Here is a 13,943-nt window from a genome sequence, read left to right as displayed (position 1 = left end):
AAGTGAATGAATTGGTGAGTGAGTTGGGTCATACACTGCTTTGAACAGTATTACAGTTATACCAAGGCATGATCTGCTAATTTGGTTAGGAAGCCCAAAGGTCTCAAACATTTACCATTATGGTGAATCCATGATCACAGGGAAGGTGCTGACAAACCAAATGCCATAATCAGGCACAATCTGGAATTCAAAACCTATGGTCATATGATCCTTACACAACTAAGGGACTCAACTCTGCATGTATATAATAGTTAAATTAGCCACTCAATTCTTCTATGAACAAAATGCTGAATCTCACCGCTAGCGTCATCTATAGAGTATGTCAGTTTGTGATGGGGGTCGGCAGGGATGTCAGGGTCGACAGCTGTCACCCTCCCCACAACAGCATCGACGGCGTTGTTCTCCGGCAGGTGAAACTCATACTTGGGAAGTGACATCCTGGGTGGGTGGTTGATGGGGACGTTGACAGTGACGACAGTATCTGTGGACATCTGCGGCACACCGTTGTCCTGTGCCCGGATGTCCAGATGGTACACGTCTAGCATTGACTGGTGATTCGGGGAGTCAGTCACAAAGATTTCTCCTGAAATGGAATTGTTGTGAGTGAGTTTCATACCAACTGGAAGAGTATTTCAGTGTATATTTAGGGTCCATGGTATCACAGAGTGCCAATGTTGTAGGGAGGCGATGCCAAAGTGATGCATGTAGATACTTATCAGCTGGGTGAAACCCAGATATTTTAGGAAACCAAGACCTGTACATCACTTGACAATGACTTTCATCATCTTAGACCACATGGCCCCAGATGTACAGAGAAATGAGAAAAGTTTGTTGTGTACTTTTGTTCTGTCTGACATTGTTTTTGAGTGAGTGAGTGAGTATGGTTTTACGCCGCTTTTAGCAATATTCCAGCAATATCACGGCGGGGGACACCAGAAATGGGCTTCACACATTGTAGCAATGTCAGGAATCGAACCCGTGTCTTCGGCGTGACGAGCGAACGCTTTAACCACTAGGCTACCCGACCGCCCCCATTGTTTTTGAAGTCAATGTTAAAATGTCAAAGAGAATACAAGCAATGGAGAAATATTGATGACCTGCTATTACACAAGTCACAGATTCATCAGACATCCTCCGTGGTCTCGTGGTAGAGTGTCCGCCCGGAGAGCGGAAGGTCGGGGGTTTGTTCCCCGGACGCGTCATACCAAGAGACGTTAAAAGATGGTAATTGTTGTTATTCCGTCTGCACTCGGCATTAAGGGGCTAAAACAAGTACTGGTCAGCTCAAAGTCACTATACTGTGTCTGAGTGGGGTATTCATGTTAAACTGCGGCATGGTATCTCAGTGGGCTAGCACTATAGACTCAATATCAGTCCGGACTAGTACAAGCAGCCACACACACACATGCACATCATTATATAAGCGCAATAATCTTGGACGCGACGTTAAATTCCATTTCACCGCACGGATTCATCAAGTCACATCTTACAGAACAGGTTGCTGGGGATCAATTCTAACCCGGAATCCCCAGGGGTCTCTGAATCATGACTTGCCTGTTCTGGAGTCGACGGTAAACTTGCCGTGTCCTCCCCCCGTGAGGAGGTAGGTGATCCTGTTGTTCTGGGCGGTAGCGTCGTCATCCCTGGCTCGGACCACGCCCACCTTGCTGTCCCTCATGGCAGAAGGGGCCATGCTGAAGGTGGTGCTGCTGACAAAGATGGGGCGGTTGTCATTGATGTCGTCCACGGTGATGGAGACATTGGTAGAGGTGCTGAATCCACGTCCTCCTTGATCCGTGGCTGTCAGCTGTAAGAGTCGTCAGTACTTGAAAACTACATGAGTGAGAGAATATGTTGGGTTCAATCCCTCATCAGTATTTCAGTCAAATCACACCACATTTTGGTCGGAGTTGGCTGCCTACAGTGAAACCTATGAACACTGTTACCACCGACGGATCGTAAGGCCAGACCTTTTTAAAAACTTGGTTTACAAACCTGCCAACTTCATAAAATTGAAATGTGAAAACAAAAAAGATACATAAATTAAAAACAGTTGGTTTTTTTATACTGCCGAACAGAAATATGAAAAATACTAAAATATCAACTCATTTACTGTCCCTGTCAAAATAAATATTCTTTGAAATACTATAATTAAAACATTATAAAAATGAATTTTAAATACTTCAAAACATCATGAATTGTGAGAAGAAACCCAAAATATATTTCCTAAATTGTAATTATATTAAAACATTTCCTTGACCTACCGATCTGAATTTTGGGGCTAAAAATCTTTAAACCAAAGAAAACAAGAATGGCCTAAATGGGTCCAATCTTGACCTAGCCACTTATCAGGGACAACACTGAAGAGAATTCCGTAGATGACTGAGCTACCATTGCCCTAGAAAACTACATGACCTAGTGGTTGTTTGACAAACCACAGAGAAACACGTCAACATGGCCACGAGTCCTTGGTTGTAGTCAGTTGGTATACCGGAATACTGCAATACGCTTTTCAGACAATACAAATTGCAATATGTTTTCTGTGTTCCGGTATATCATGTAAAAATGATATAACAAGTTTTGTTATTATTTGTATCATGTAACCTAAAGTCTATACAGAAATGCATTCACCATGCTCACTTTGGGAGTGTTATATCCACTATGGTATAAAACAATGGATCTGCATGTACAATCAGTGTCGGTCACTGTCAAACACTTTTGCTGCCAATATACCGTCATATGTATCATAATACAGATACTTATATGGCAATATATTGCAATACATCTTTTTTTGCCAGAACACAGCCCTCATCAGTTGAATCTCGAATACAGCCTTACAGTTCATAAAGTGACAGGTAAGAACACTGACATACAAGTGTGTTATATGTTGATCCAAATGAGACAGAAATCATTATATATATCTTGAAACTGACCTTCTAGGAGAATCACTTTTGCAATGTTACAGAGAAAGGTAAATCCAGTTTATTTTGTCTGACATGATCAAATGCCCTCTAAAACATTTATTGCTCCACAAAGCCACTCCAAAAACAATATCATTAAAAAGTCTTAGTCTTAGAGTTTTCAGGAATAAATCTATTTTCATAAGGCTTAAAAAAATAAAAGAACTGGTTCTCAGGCAATGACTTTTGAAAAAATAGAGCGGGTGGGCGGTGGTTTGTTTTGCTTGTTCAAACTTGTAGGTAACCAAACAAACAGCTGTGTACCATCACCCTGGGAAAGGGCCTCCCGACATAAACAAGTATACAAACTCCTATTGCCGCCATGACCATAACACGAGATGTGCAGTAAAGCAGTGCGCATGTAAAGGGAAGTAACTATGTGCTACATCGGATCGCACTGTTTTAAAGTACCGTATTCGACGTAATAAGCGCCCAGGGCGCTCTCAAAATTTGAAATAGGGGGCTCTTATTAGAATAAAATTTTGGAGAAGAAAAACGAGAGTTGAAAGATTGTAAATTTCGTGGTTTATGCTGACAGCCTGAAATGATACAAAATAAAAGTCTGTGTGTATTATACACGACAGATATATTTATCCAGAATTTAATTGCCCATAATTAAGGTCGCATATAACACACGAGTGCATATTATACACAAATAAATAAGTCATGTGTACATTGATCAATCGGAAGGGCTGCTAATTGGGATTGTTCACTAGCCAATATATTAGCAAATATGGCCGTGGGCGCTTATTAGAGCGGGGCGCTTATTACGTCCAATACGGTATTAGTATTTTTTATATATATATTTTTTTTTTTTTTTTTGAAAATGGAAATAAAAACGAAATGTGCAGTGATGCGGTGACCCAAGACTATTATTTTTTTTTTGTATGGATTTTGTTACGCTGAGGATGTCGCCAGTGTCAAAGAGCAGTCTTTCTTGACCCACAAGACCATGTTTCTCTACAGTACCTTCAGATTGAAAGTCCTTTGTACTTCAGCATCAATCATGGAGGGGTCTCGTATCTTTATCCTGCCTGTGGCTTCCACAAACTCGAAGTTGTCGGAGCCACGCCCTGTCAGTGTGACCCGCACATCCCTGTTCTCAGTTGTGTCATCTTTGTCTTCAATTGTGATCGGGTGGCTCTGCAATATACCCCCACAATAACAGGATAGTGGAGCTATAAAAACTGAATGAATTCAGTTTCTGTTTTGACCACAACAACCCTTTAAAACAACATTTAAAAGCACGGAAAACTCTACATGATTTTTGTGAAGGGATGAATATTTGTTACAATAGCCATTAACTAATTTGTTATTATAGATCCACACGACATGGGCGGTCGCGAAGCCTTGTGGTTAAAGCGTTCACTCATCACACCGAGGATCTGAGTACAGTGTGTGAAGCCCATTTACGGTGTCCCCCTCTGTGATATTGCTGGAATATTGCTAAAAGAGGCATCAAACCAAACTCACTCACTCACTCCACACGACACCTGGAGATGGAGTATAAGTACTATCATGCCCTACAATCATTTCTAATCACATCTTCCCGAGGCAAGGGAGTTAACTGACTGTAAAAGTCCAGTTTCCACCCTTGCCGAACTAGGCTGGAATTTTTCTGGGCTCGATCATAGCACCACCAGTGGTTATTACGAGTTATGTCCCTTCTATGTTCCTCCTACTGACCAATCATATTCCATTTCTCATATCACATGCATTTGCTTCAAACAAAACGGGAGTGCCCAGTCAAGATGATCTGCTTGATAGTCAAGTTCTGCAAAGTGCATCAAATCAAGTGAGCACCTTGATTAAAAACATGAAAGAATTTGTAAAATACCTGCCACTGCCCGGTTGGGGGTACACATGCTTTGCAAATCCTGCAGTCGACCGTAATGTGCACGTTGAAATCCATGTTGTTTACGAACCGGATGTCTAGTGTGTTATGTGATTTAGATTGGACTATGCACAGACTTGTTAGTCAGGCAAAATGTAACTCCATAATTCCAGCCTAGTTTGGCAAGGGTGGAAACTGGACTTTTACAGTGCGTTAACTTCCTTGCCTCAGGAAGACATTCCTTTTCAAGCATACTAAATGCATACAAAAATGATAAAAAATGCACAAGTGCCAAATTGTGCAACCCCTTTTGCAAAAAGCTGAATCCTCACTAAGCTGTGTATTTACTATTGATATATGTCCCTCGATGAATTTTTTTAAGTTCAGCTGTTCTTTCCAGGTAAGTCTCGAGTTGCAAGAGCTTTCTAAAACAAGAACCAGGTGGACGGTTGTGAGACTTGTCTGATTGTGTGTTATTGTACCCTGATGTCATGTAGTGATAACAATGTTCCCTCACTCACTCACTCGCTCAGGTGACCTAGACTTAGTCAGGGGCGGTCGGGAAGCCTAGTGGTTAAAGCGTTCGCTCGTCACGAAGACCCAGGTTCGATTCCTGACATTGGTACAATGTGTGAAGCCCATTTGTGGTGTCCCCCGCCGTGATATTCCTGGTATATTGCTAAAACGGCGTAAAACCATAATCACTCACTCACTCACTTAGTCAGGGATTGTCAATCAATTGGTGTTTCACTGATCAGTTTATGAAGCCTAAGTATTCACAATGAAACACGTAATCTAGTTTTACCACTGACATCAGTTCAATTTGAGTCATGCCCATTTTTGTCAACACTCCAACAAACAGTTTTGATATCATTCATCCATCTATCAATTTAAGCATTAAACAATGTCATTTGAATATTGAATCAGTCATTCCTCTGGATTATTTGAATATCATAGTTATATAGTTTTTAAATATATTAAACTGATACACACCAATTTAACATAAACATCCCCCCTGGAAGTCGACACAGTTTCAGACACAACACCAGAGTACCCTCCCTTGATGGAAAACTCGGGCGCATGGTCGTTGGTGTCATTGACGATAATGGTAACGAGTGTGGACATGGTGTAGGCAGGTGCACCGTCGTTCACCACCTGCACATTGAAGCTCATGCTGTCCAGCTTCTCTCGATCAACGCTCGACTTCAGTTTCAGCTCTCCGCTGTACTTGTCCACCATAATGGGCACTGAAAATATCAGGAAGGTGGAATTGGTCTGGACTTAGCACTGGGTTTGGAACTATGCTGGGAACTCTTCCGACACTGTTTCAGGGCAGTGTCACTACAGTTGGGATGACCCACCTGATGTAACAGTGATGTACTGCCCCACCCACCTGATGTATCAGTGATGTACTGCCCCATCCACCTGATGTATCAGTAATATTCTGCCCCACCCACCTGATGTATCAGTGACATTTTGCCCCACCTACCTGATGTATCAGTGATGTACTGCCCCACCTACCTGATGTATCAGTGATGTACTGCCCCACCTACCTGATGTATCAGTGATGTACTGCCCCACCCACCTGATGTATCAGTGATGAACTGCCCCACCCACCTGATGTATCAGTGATGTACTGCCCCATCCACCTGATGTATCAGTGATGTACTGCCCCATCCACCTGATGTATCAGTGATGTACTGCCCTACCCACCTGATGTATCAGTGTCATTCTGCCCCGCACACCTGATGTATGAGTGATGTACTGCCCCACCCACCTGATGTATCAGTGATGTACTGCCCCACCTACCTGATGTATCAGTGATGTACTGCCCCACCCACCTGATGTATCAGTGTCATTCTGCCCCGCCCACCTGATGTATCAGTGATGTACTGCCCCATCCGACTGATGTATCAGTGATGTACTGCCCCGCCCACCTGATGTATCAGTGATGTACTGCCCCACCCACTTGATGTATCAGTGATGTACTGCCCCACCCACCTGATGTATCAGTAATGTACTGCCCCGCCCACCTGATGTATGAGTGATGTACTGCCCCACCCACCTGATGTATCAGTGATGTACTGCCCCACCCACCTGATGTATCAGTGATGTACTGCCCCACCCACTTGATATATCAGTGATGTACTGCCCCACCCACCTGATGTATCAGTAATGTACTGCCCCGCCCACCTGATGTATGAGTGATGTACTGCCCCGCCTACCTGATGTATCAGTGATGTACTGCCCCACCAACCTGATGTATCAGTGATGTACTGCCCCACCCACCTGATGTATCAGTGTCATTCTGCCCCGCCCACCTGATGTATCAGTGATGTACTGCCCCATCCACCCGATGTATCAGTAATGTACTGCCCCGCCCACCTGATGTATCAGTGTCATTCTGCCCCGCCCACCTGATGTATCAGTGATGTACTGCCCCACCCACCTGATGTATCAGTGATGTACTGCCCAACCCACCTGATGTATCAGTGATGTACTGCCCCGCCCACCTGATGTATCAGTGTCTTTCTGCCCCACCCACCTGATGTATCAGTAATGTACTGCCCACCCACCTGATGTATCAGTGTCATTCTGCCCCGCCCACCTGATGTATCAGTGATGTACTGCCCCACCCACCTGATGTATCAGTGTCATTCTGCCCCGCCCACCTGATGTATGAGTGATGTACTGCCCCACCCACCTGATGTATGAGTGATGTACTGCCCCACCCACCTGATGTATCAGTGATGTACTGCCCCGCCCACCTGATGTATCAGTGATGAGATACTCCAGGGTCTCCCCGGCACTGCTCCCAAGGTCCGGGTCCACGGCTTCAACCTTCCCCACCATGGTCCCTGCCGGCAGGTTTTCCACCATCGTCAGAGACATCACTTTCTCCACGGTTGGGGCTTTGTTCATGGGAACCTTGATCTGGACTGTGGTGTCAGCGGACCGTCGTGGGAAGCCGTTGTCTACAGCTTGCACATGCAGATGGAAGACGTCGTGGTAGGGCTCTCTCTTCAGCGTGTCAGAAACATACAGCTCACCTGGAAGGTCGATTCACAATAGGACAAAATGAAACATCCCATGAGTTCCTCCAATGTACAAAATGATGGACTTATCAAAAGGAGTTGTTTTTTTAAATATTTGTATTTTTTAACATTTCTTTTATCTTAAGACATCAATTCAAAGTTTGGACAGATGTCTCCCTGTATTAAATCTGGGAGGGATGATAACAATGGTCTTGGTACTTTGTGCCTTCGTATGATTAGAAGGACAATAGTAAACATTTGACATGCAGAGTTGCATCCCTTGACTGTGCCAGGATCGGCTGGTTGTGAGTTCAAATTACAGAATTTCCTTGATTTTGATTCTTTGTCTGTCAGAACCATATCCATGCATGTTGACTTTCCCATGTTGTGACGTTCTCCAAAATCAGACATAAAACTAAAATATTGTTCAAATCCTTTATAACCAAATACACTCACTCCCGGAAAGTTGATCTTTAATTTACTTCATTGCAAACAGCTGCATAGAAGTGCAAATACAAATTTAAGAAATGATGAAAACTTTCGACTTGTTTAGTCAGGAGCACAGAGTGGGTTTGCACACCCTGATGGTGAAGGAGAACACGTTAGCATCATTCATCAATCCATCCAGGCTGTAATATACTGTCGTCATGCTTGAAGTAAAAGGCCACTATGCTTGTCGTAAGAGGCGACTATCGGGATCGGGTGGTCAGGCTCGCTGACTTGGTTGATGCATGTTATTGATCCCAATTGCCTGGATCGATGATCATGTTGTCAATCACTGGATTTTCTGGTCAGGACTCGATTACTTACAGACCGCCGTCATTTAGCTGGAATATTGATATTACTGAGTGCGGCGTTAAACAACAAACAAGCAAGCAAGCACAAGTAATGGAGGAACACAGTGTATCATTCAGACTGAGGCAGTAGGAGGCTGCCTTCCCCCATCTGGTATGCAGGATTGGGGTTTCCATTCAGAGGGTTACTCGGGACTCAGCCGTGTGATACGCCCAGGGATTTACCTGGGATTCCAAACTAAGTGCCCCAGGCAAATTGAGACAAAAATCATGTTATCATTAACATTAATTAGTTTTCTTACTCTTTATATGTTCAAGAATCAGGAATTGGGAATTTGTACTGTCATTTGCTGCAGATTTCGGGCCGAATATCGGCCTTGAGCAGGTCTAGATATATCCCTGACACGGAATGCAAATACAATCGTATTTGATAAGCAAATTCAACATTTAAAAGAAAATAATGGTATAAACAAAAACTTCCTTTATATATTTATTTATTTCAGTGATTTAACTTCAAATTGCACCCTTAAGGAATGTGTCTACAGGTTTTCGTTTGTAGAGGGAATTCTGACAAGTGCTTTTGAGAATTGTGTTATGTGGTGTTCAGGATTCAGGGGCGAGAGCACTCTCAAGGAATGACGACTGTTACATACCTGTAGTTGGATTGACATCAAACTTGCCATGTCCGCCGTCTGTGAGGAAGTAGGTGAGTTGGTTGTTCTTCACAGTGTCGTCCCGGTCGGTGGCCGCCAGCATCCCAATGTGCGATCCCTTAGCTGCTCCTGTGTTCACCGTGAACTCATATTTCTCCTCAAACTCCGGGCTGTGGTCGTTCACGTCTTCAACGTTAATGGTCAAGTTCGCTGAGCTGGTGAGACCTTTGCCATTTTGGTCTGTGGCATATAGCTGGAACCAATGTTAGAAAACATACAGCAAAAAGGGTCATCTGAATTCTTCATAGATGTTTGATTAATCTCAAATAATAATTTTTGAAACAAGCTATGTTTATGGTATTTTTCTTCATGACAGCACTTCTTTCATAAACTGAGAGGTGTGTGCGGTGAAATGGGGTATACCGTAGAGTTCAAGATTATTGCACTCATATAGCAACACGCATGCACATGTGTGTGTGTGAGCAGTGTCCGAAATAACCTGGTAACCTTTCTGTCGGGCTGCATGAACTTTTCCTCCCCCGGCCCGAATGTCTGGCTGATCATTTAAGACTTCTTACCCATTCAATTTTATCAAAAGTCATCGTAGATTCTTAAGTAATTATTTCAACTGTGTGTGTGTGGCTGCTTGTACATGGTACTACTTCGGACTAATGATGGTGTTATAGTGCCAGCCCACTGAAATAACATACCACAGCGGTACAATTCCATAACAGAATTGGGCGACCAAATATTGCAGGAAACACAACCCCCATGAACATCTGGGTTAGAAAAGTTTTTCCGTAACTAATACTTGTCGAAATGAGGCGACAAACGGAATCCGGTGGTCAGACTCTCTGACTTAGTTAATGCACATAACTGTATCCAGGTTGCACAGATCAATGCTAAAGATGTCAAACACTGGATTATCTGGTCCAGATTGGATGATTTACTGACCACCCTCATGTATCTGCAATATTGCTTAGTGCAGCGTTAAACAAACAACCACCTAAGAAATATAAAAAAAAAGTAAAGTGAGTGAGTTAGTTGGGTTTAACGGCGCTTTGAACAGTTTTCCAGTTATATCACGGCTTGTCAGCTTAATGTGGGAGGAAAGCCCGAAGTGATGCAGGTCTTTGAGGTTTACCACTTTGGTGAAACCCATGAGCACGGGTATGGTGCTGACAAAACTAGAAAAATATTCGGGATGAAAACAAAGTGAAAAGGAATAATTACTTTGACAACCTCCACTTGATTGGTTTGGATTACTAAGGAATATCATATGAACATTGGATTACTAAGAAATACCATATGAACATAGGATTACTAAGGAATACCATAGGAACATAGGATTACTAAGGAATACCATAGGAACATAGGATTACTAAGGAATACCATATGAACATAGGATTACTAAGGAATACCATAGGAACATAGGATTACTAAGGAATACCATATGAACATAGGATTACTAAGGAATACCATAGGAACATAGGATTACTAAGGAATACCATAGGAACATAGGATTACTAAGGAATACCATAGGAACATAGGGTTACCAAGGAATACCATATGAACATAGGGTTACTAAGGAATACCATATGAACATAGGGTTACTAAGGAATACCATATGAACATGGGATTACTAAGGAATACCATATGAACATAGGATTACTAAGGAAGACCATATAAACATAGGATTACTAAGGAATACCATATGAACATAGGATTACTAAGGAATACCATATGAACATAGGATTACTAAGGAATACCATATGAACATAGGATTACTAAGGAATACCATATGAACATAGGATTACTAAGGAATACCATATGAACACAGGATTACTAAGGAATACCATATGAACATAGGATTACTAAGGAATACCATATGAACATAGGATTACTAAGGAATACCATATGAACATAGGGTTACTAAGGAATACCATATGAACATGGGATTACTAAGGAATACCATATGAACATAGGATTACTAAGGAATACCATATGAACATACTGACCATGAGCTTGTACTGACATCTGTGTTCACAGTCAATGACTCCCGGCCTGCGGACGTACAAGTGACCCGTGTCTGCGTCCACTTGGAACTGGTCACTGCCCACCCCCACCAGGCTCAGCACCAACCCTCGGTTCTCCTCGGTCACATCCTCATCGCTCACCAGTATCAGCCGATCCTGTAATCAGAATGTAATGTCTCAGGGAACAACACTCCAAACCGAGTCTTCGTTTTAAAACTTAACCACCCTGGGTCTAGGGCACAATGGGACAGTGGGGATCGAAGATAAGCTGGGTCTAGGTCACAATGGGACAGTGGGGATCGGGGGAGCAAGCTCTGTGAGATGATAGATACTGGGACACTGTACAGTTGGATTTCAATGGAGCTATCAACCAATGGTCTGTGTGGCCCTGACTCAATTATTTACACTGCAGTGATTTACCTAGACCTGCTAAGAGGCCAATATTAAGCCTCAAGTCTCAAGCAAAAGTCGGAAATATAATACAAATTAAGAAGTTCCAATTTCAAATATAACTAATTATTTGATGTCTTTGTATAGGTAACTTGTATTTCACTGATGACAGAGTATATAAAGAAGAAGCCGTAATGTTAGTCATCCATTATTGCATTCAATGTAATGTTAAAGTCAATGTTAGAAAGCATCTGAATTTATGAAAATAAGGACTCATAAAAATCCAAATTCTGAACAAAATAATTGTTTCACAATTTGCTTGCCAAGGGCAGTGATTTTCAAATCCTATGTAATCCCTGCAGTGACAGCTGTAATATTGCTGACTGCAGCATACAACACTCCAAGAAACACCAGTAGACAGAGGCTTGTGATCACCAGGTCAACTTGAGTTGCATCCCGGCTCCCGTCTTGGTCCTCCACGACTCGACCCACATACTGACTTGCTGAGAATGTTGGTGGGTTGTCGTTGAGGTCGATGATTCCGATGACGATGTGTGTAGTTGCAGTGTATGAGGGAGATCCCTTGTTGACCACAACAACGGACATCTCAAAGTGGTCATTTGTCTCTCGGTCAAGCTCTGTGGCCATCCGTACAATGCCGGTGTCACGCTCCACCATGAAAGGCACTGAAACGGTGTAGCCATGTTTAACTATGTGTTACATAGATGTCTTGGATAAAAGCATAATAATGAGTACAACAAAAAAGTCAGTTTTCAGGAAACCGTCAAGAAATCTTCCAATTTTGGATAGTGAAAGTTTTCAGAGCCGGATATCAACCAAAAAATGTAAACATTTTCGAGTTGCATTTTTGTGAGAAAAAAAAGTAACAAAGCACAGGCATCCAGAAGGTATTTGAATGGAAATTTTCTCTATGTTTGTGTCACTAGTAAATAATGTTAATTTGGGTATGTCAGACAATTTTTGAAAGATATAATTTACAGGTCACAAACTTCTTACAGGTAGGGTAACCAACTGGTATGGGTTTTCACAAGATGGCACCTCAATCAGCATCTAAGAATAAATTAGATCCCTCCAAGCCGGGATCTAACTTTTAAAACTTGACAGATAGATCCCTAAGGGCGCAGCCCGCAGGGTCTAACTGTCAAATTTTAAAAGTTTGATCCCGGCTTGGAGGGATCTAATTTATTTAAACCATGTCCAACATTTATAGCACCTAAAATGCTTAAATAACATTGTTTTGTTAAAGGTATTTTGAAAGATATTCAGGAACTCTATGGTCAACTGTGAGAACACTGTGTTTGTCGGCCCTGCGTGAAGCACGTGAAATGTGTTCCAAAAGCCTTAAAATTTTGATCAACCAAGAGAAAACCCACAAAAATCACAGTAAACATTTCAGTGGCCAATCAGGCTATCTTTACTCCAACTGAAATTTTCCAAGCAGGGCAGGTGGCTATTTCACACACTAAGTTAATGTCCAGGAGTGATGACTGTCACTTGGATCACCTCAGGTCCTGCTGATGTAAGTCTCCCTACCTTCAGGTCCTGCTGATGCTAGTCTCCCTACCTTCAGGTCCTGCTGATGTAAGTCTCCCTACCTTCAGGTCCTGCTGATGCTAGTCTCCCTACATTCAGGTCCTGCTGATGTTAGTCTCCCTACCTTCAGGTCCTGCTGATGTAAGTCTCCCTACCTTCAGGTCCTGCTGATGGAAGTCTCCCTACCTTCAGGTCCTGCTGATGTAAGTCTCCCTACCTTCAGGTCCTGCTGATGCTAGTCTCCCTACCTTCAGGTCCTGCTGATGTAAGTCTCCCTACCTTCAGGTCCTGCTGATGTAAGTCTCCCTACCTTCAGGCCCTGCTGATGTAAGTCTCCCTACCTTCAGGTCCTGCTGATGTAAGTCTCCCTACCTTCAGGTCCTGCTGATGCTAGTCTCCCTACCTTCAGGTCCTGCTGATGTAAGTCTCCCTACCTTCAGGTCCTGCTGATGTAAGTCTCCCTACCTTCAGGCCCTGCTGATGTAAGTCTCCCTACCTTCAGGTCCTGCTGATGTTAGTCTCCCTACCTTCAGGTCCTGCTGATGTTAGTCTCCCTACCTTCAGATCCTGCTGATGTAAGTCTCCCTACCTTCAGGTCCTGCTGATGTAAGTCTCCCTACCTTCAGGTCCTGCTGATACTAGTCTCCCTCAGTGACCATCAGGCCCTGCTGATGCTAGTCTCCCTAC

At 43.0% G+C, this 13,943-nt stretch overlaps 1 protein-coding gene across 1 annotated transcript in view; it reads right to left on the bottom strand.

Moving 5' to 3' along the window:
- Positions 1–13,943, bottom strand: part of LOC124147332 (protocadherin Fat 1-like) — a 159,776-nt gene that overhangs the window by 16,494 nt on the left and 129,339 nt on the right. The window contains exons 70-77 of the mRNA XM_048402375.1: positions 12,138–12,388; positions 11,295–11,468; positions 9,277–9,529; positions 7,563–7,844; positions 5,788–6,041; positions 3,930–4,103; positions 1,555–1,807; positions 299–583 (exon numbers count right to left, since the gene is read on the bottom strand). Of these exons, the coding sequence (XP_048258332.1) occupies positions 299–583; positions 1,555–1,807; positions 3,930–4,103; positions 5,788–6,041; positions 7,563–7,844; positions 9,277–9,529; positions 11,295–11,468; positions 12,138–12,388 (1,926 nt within the window). The remainder of the gene's footprint in view (positions 1–298; positions 584–1,554; positions 1,808–3,929; positions 4,104–5,787; positions 6,042–7,562; positions 7,845–9,276; positions 9,530–11,294; positions 11,469–12,137; positions 12,389–13,943) is intronic.

This window comes from Haliotis rufescens, unplaced genomic scaffold (assembly GCF_023055435.1).
Source record: "Haliotis rufescens isolate VD_foot unplaced genomic scaffold, xgHalRufe1.0.p SCAF_26, whole genome shotgun sequence".
Taxonomy (NCBI): Eukaryota; Metazoa; Mollusca; class Gastropoda; order Lepetellida; family Haliotidae; genus Haliotis; species Haliotis rufescens.
This window is presented reverse-complemented; position numbering and strand designations above follow the sequence as displayed.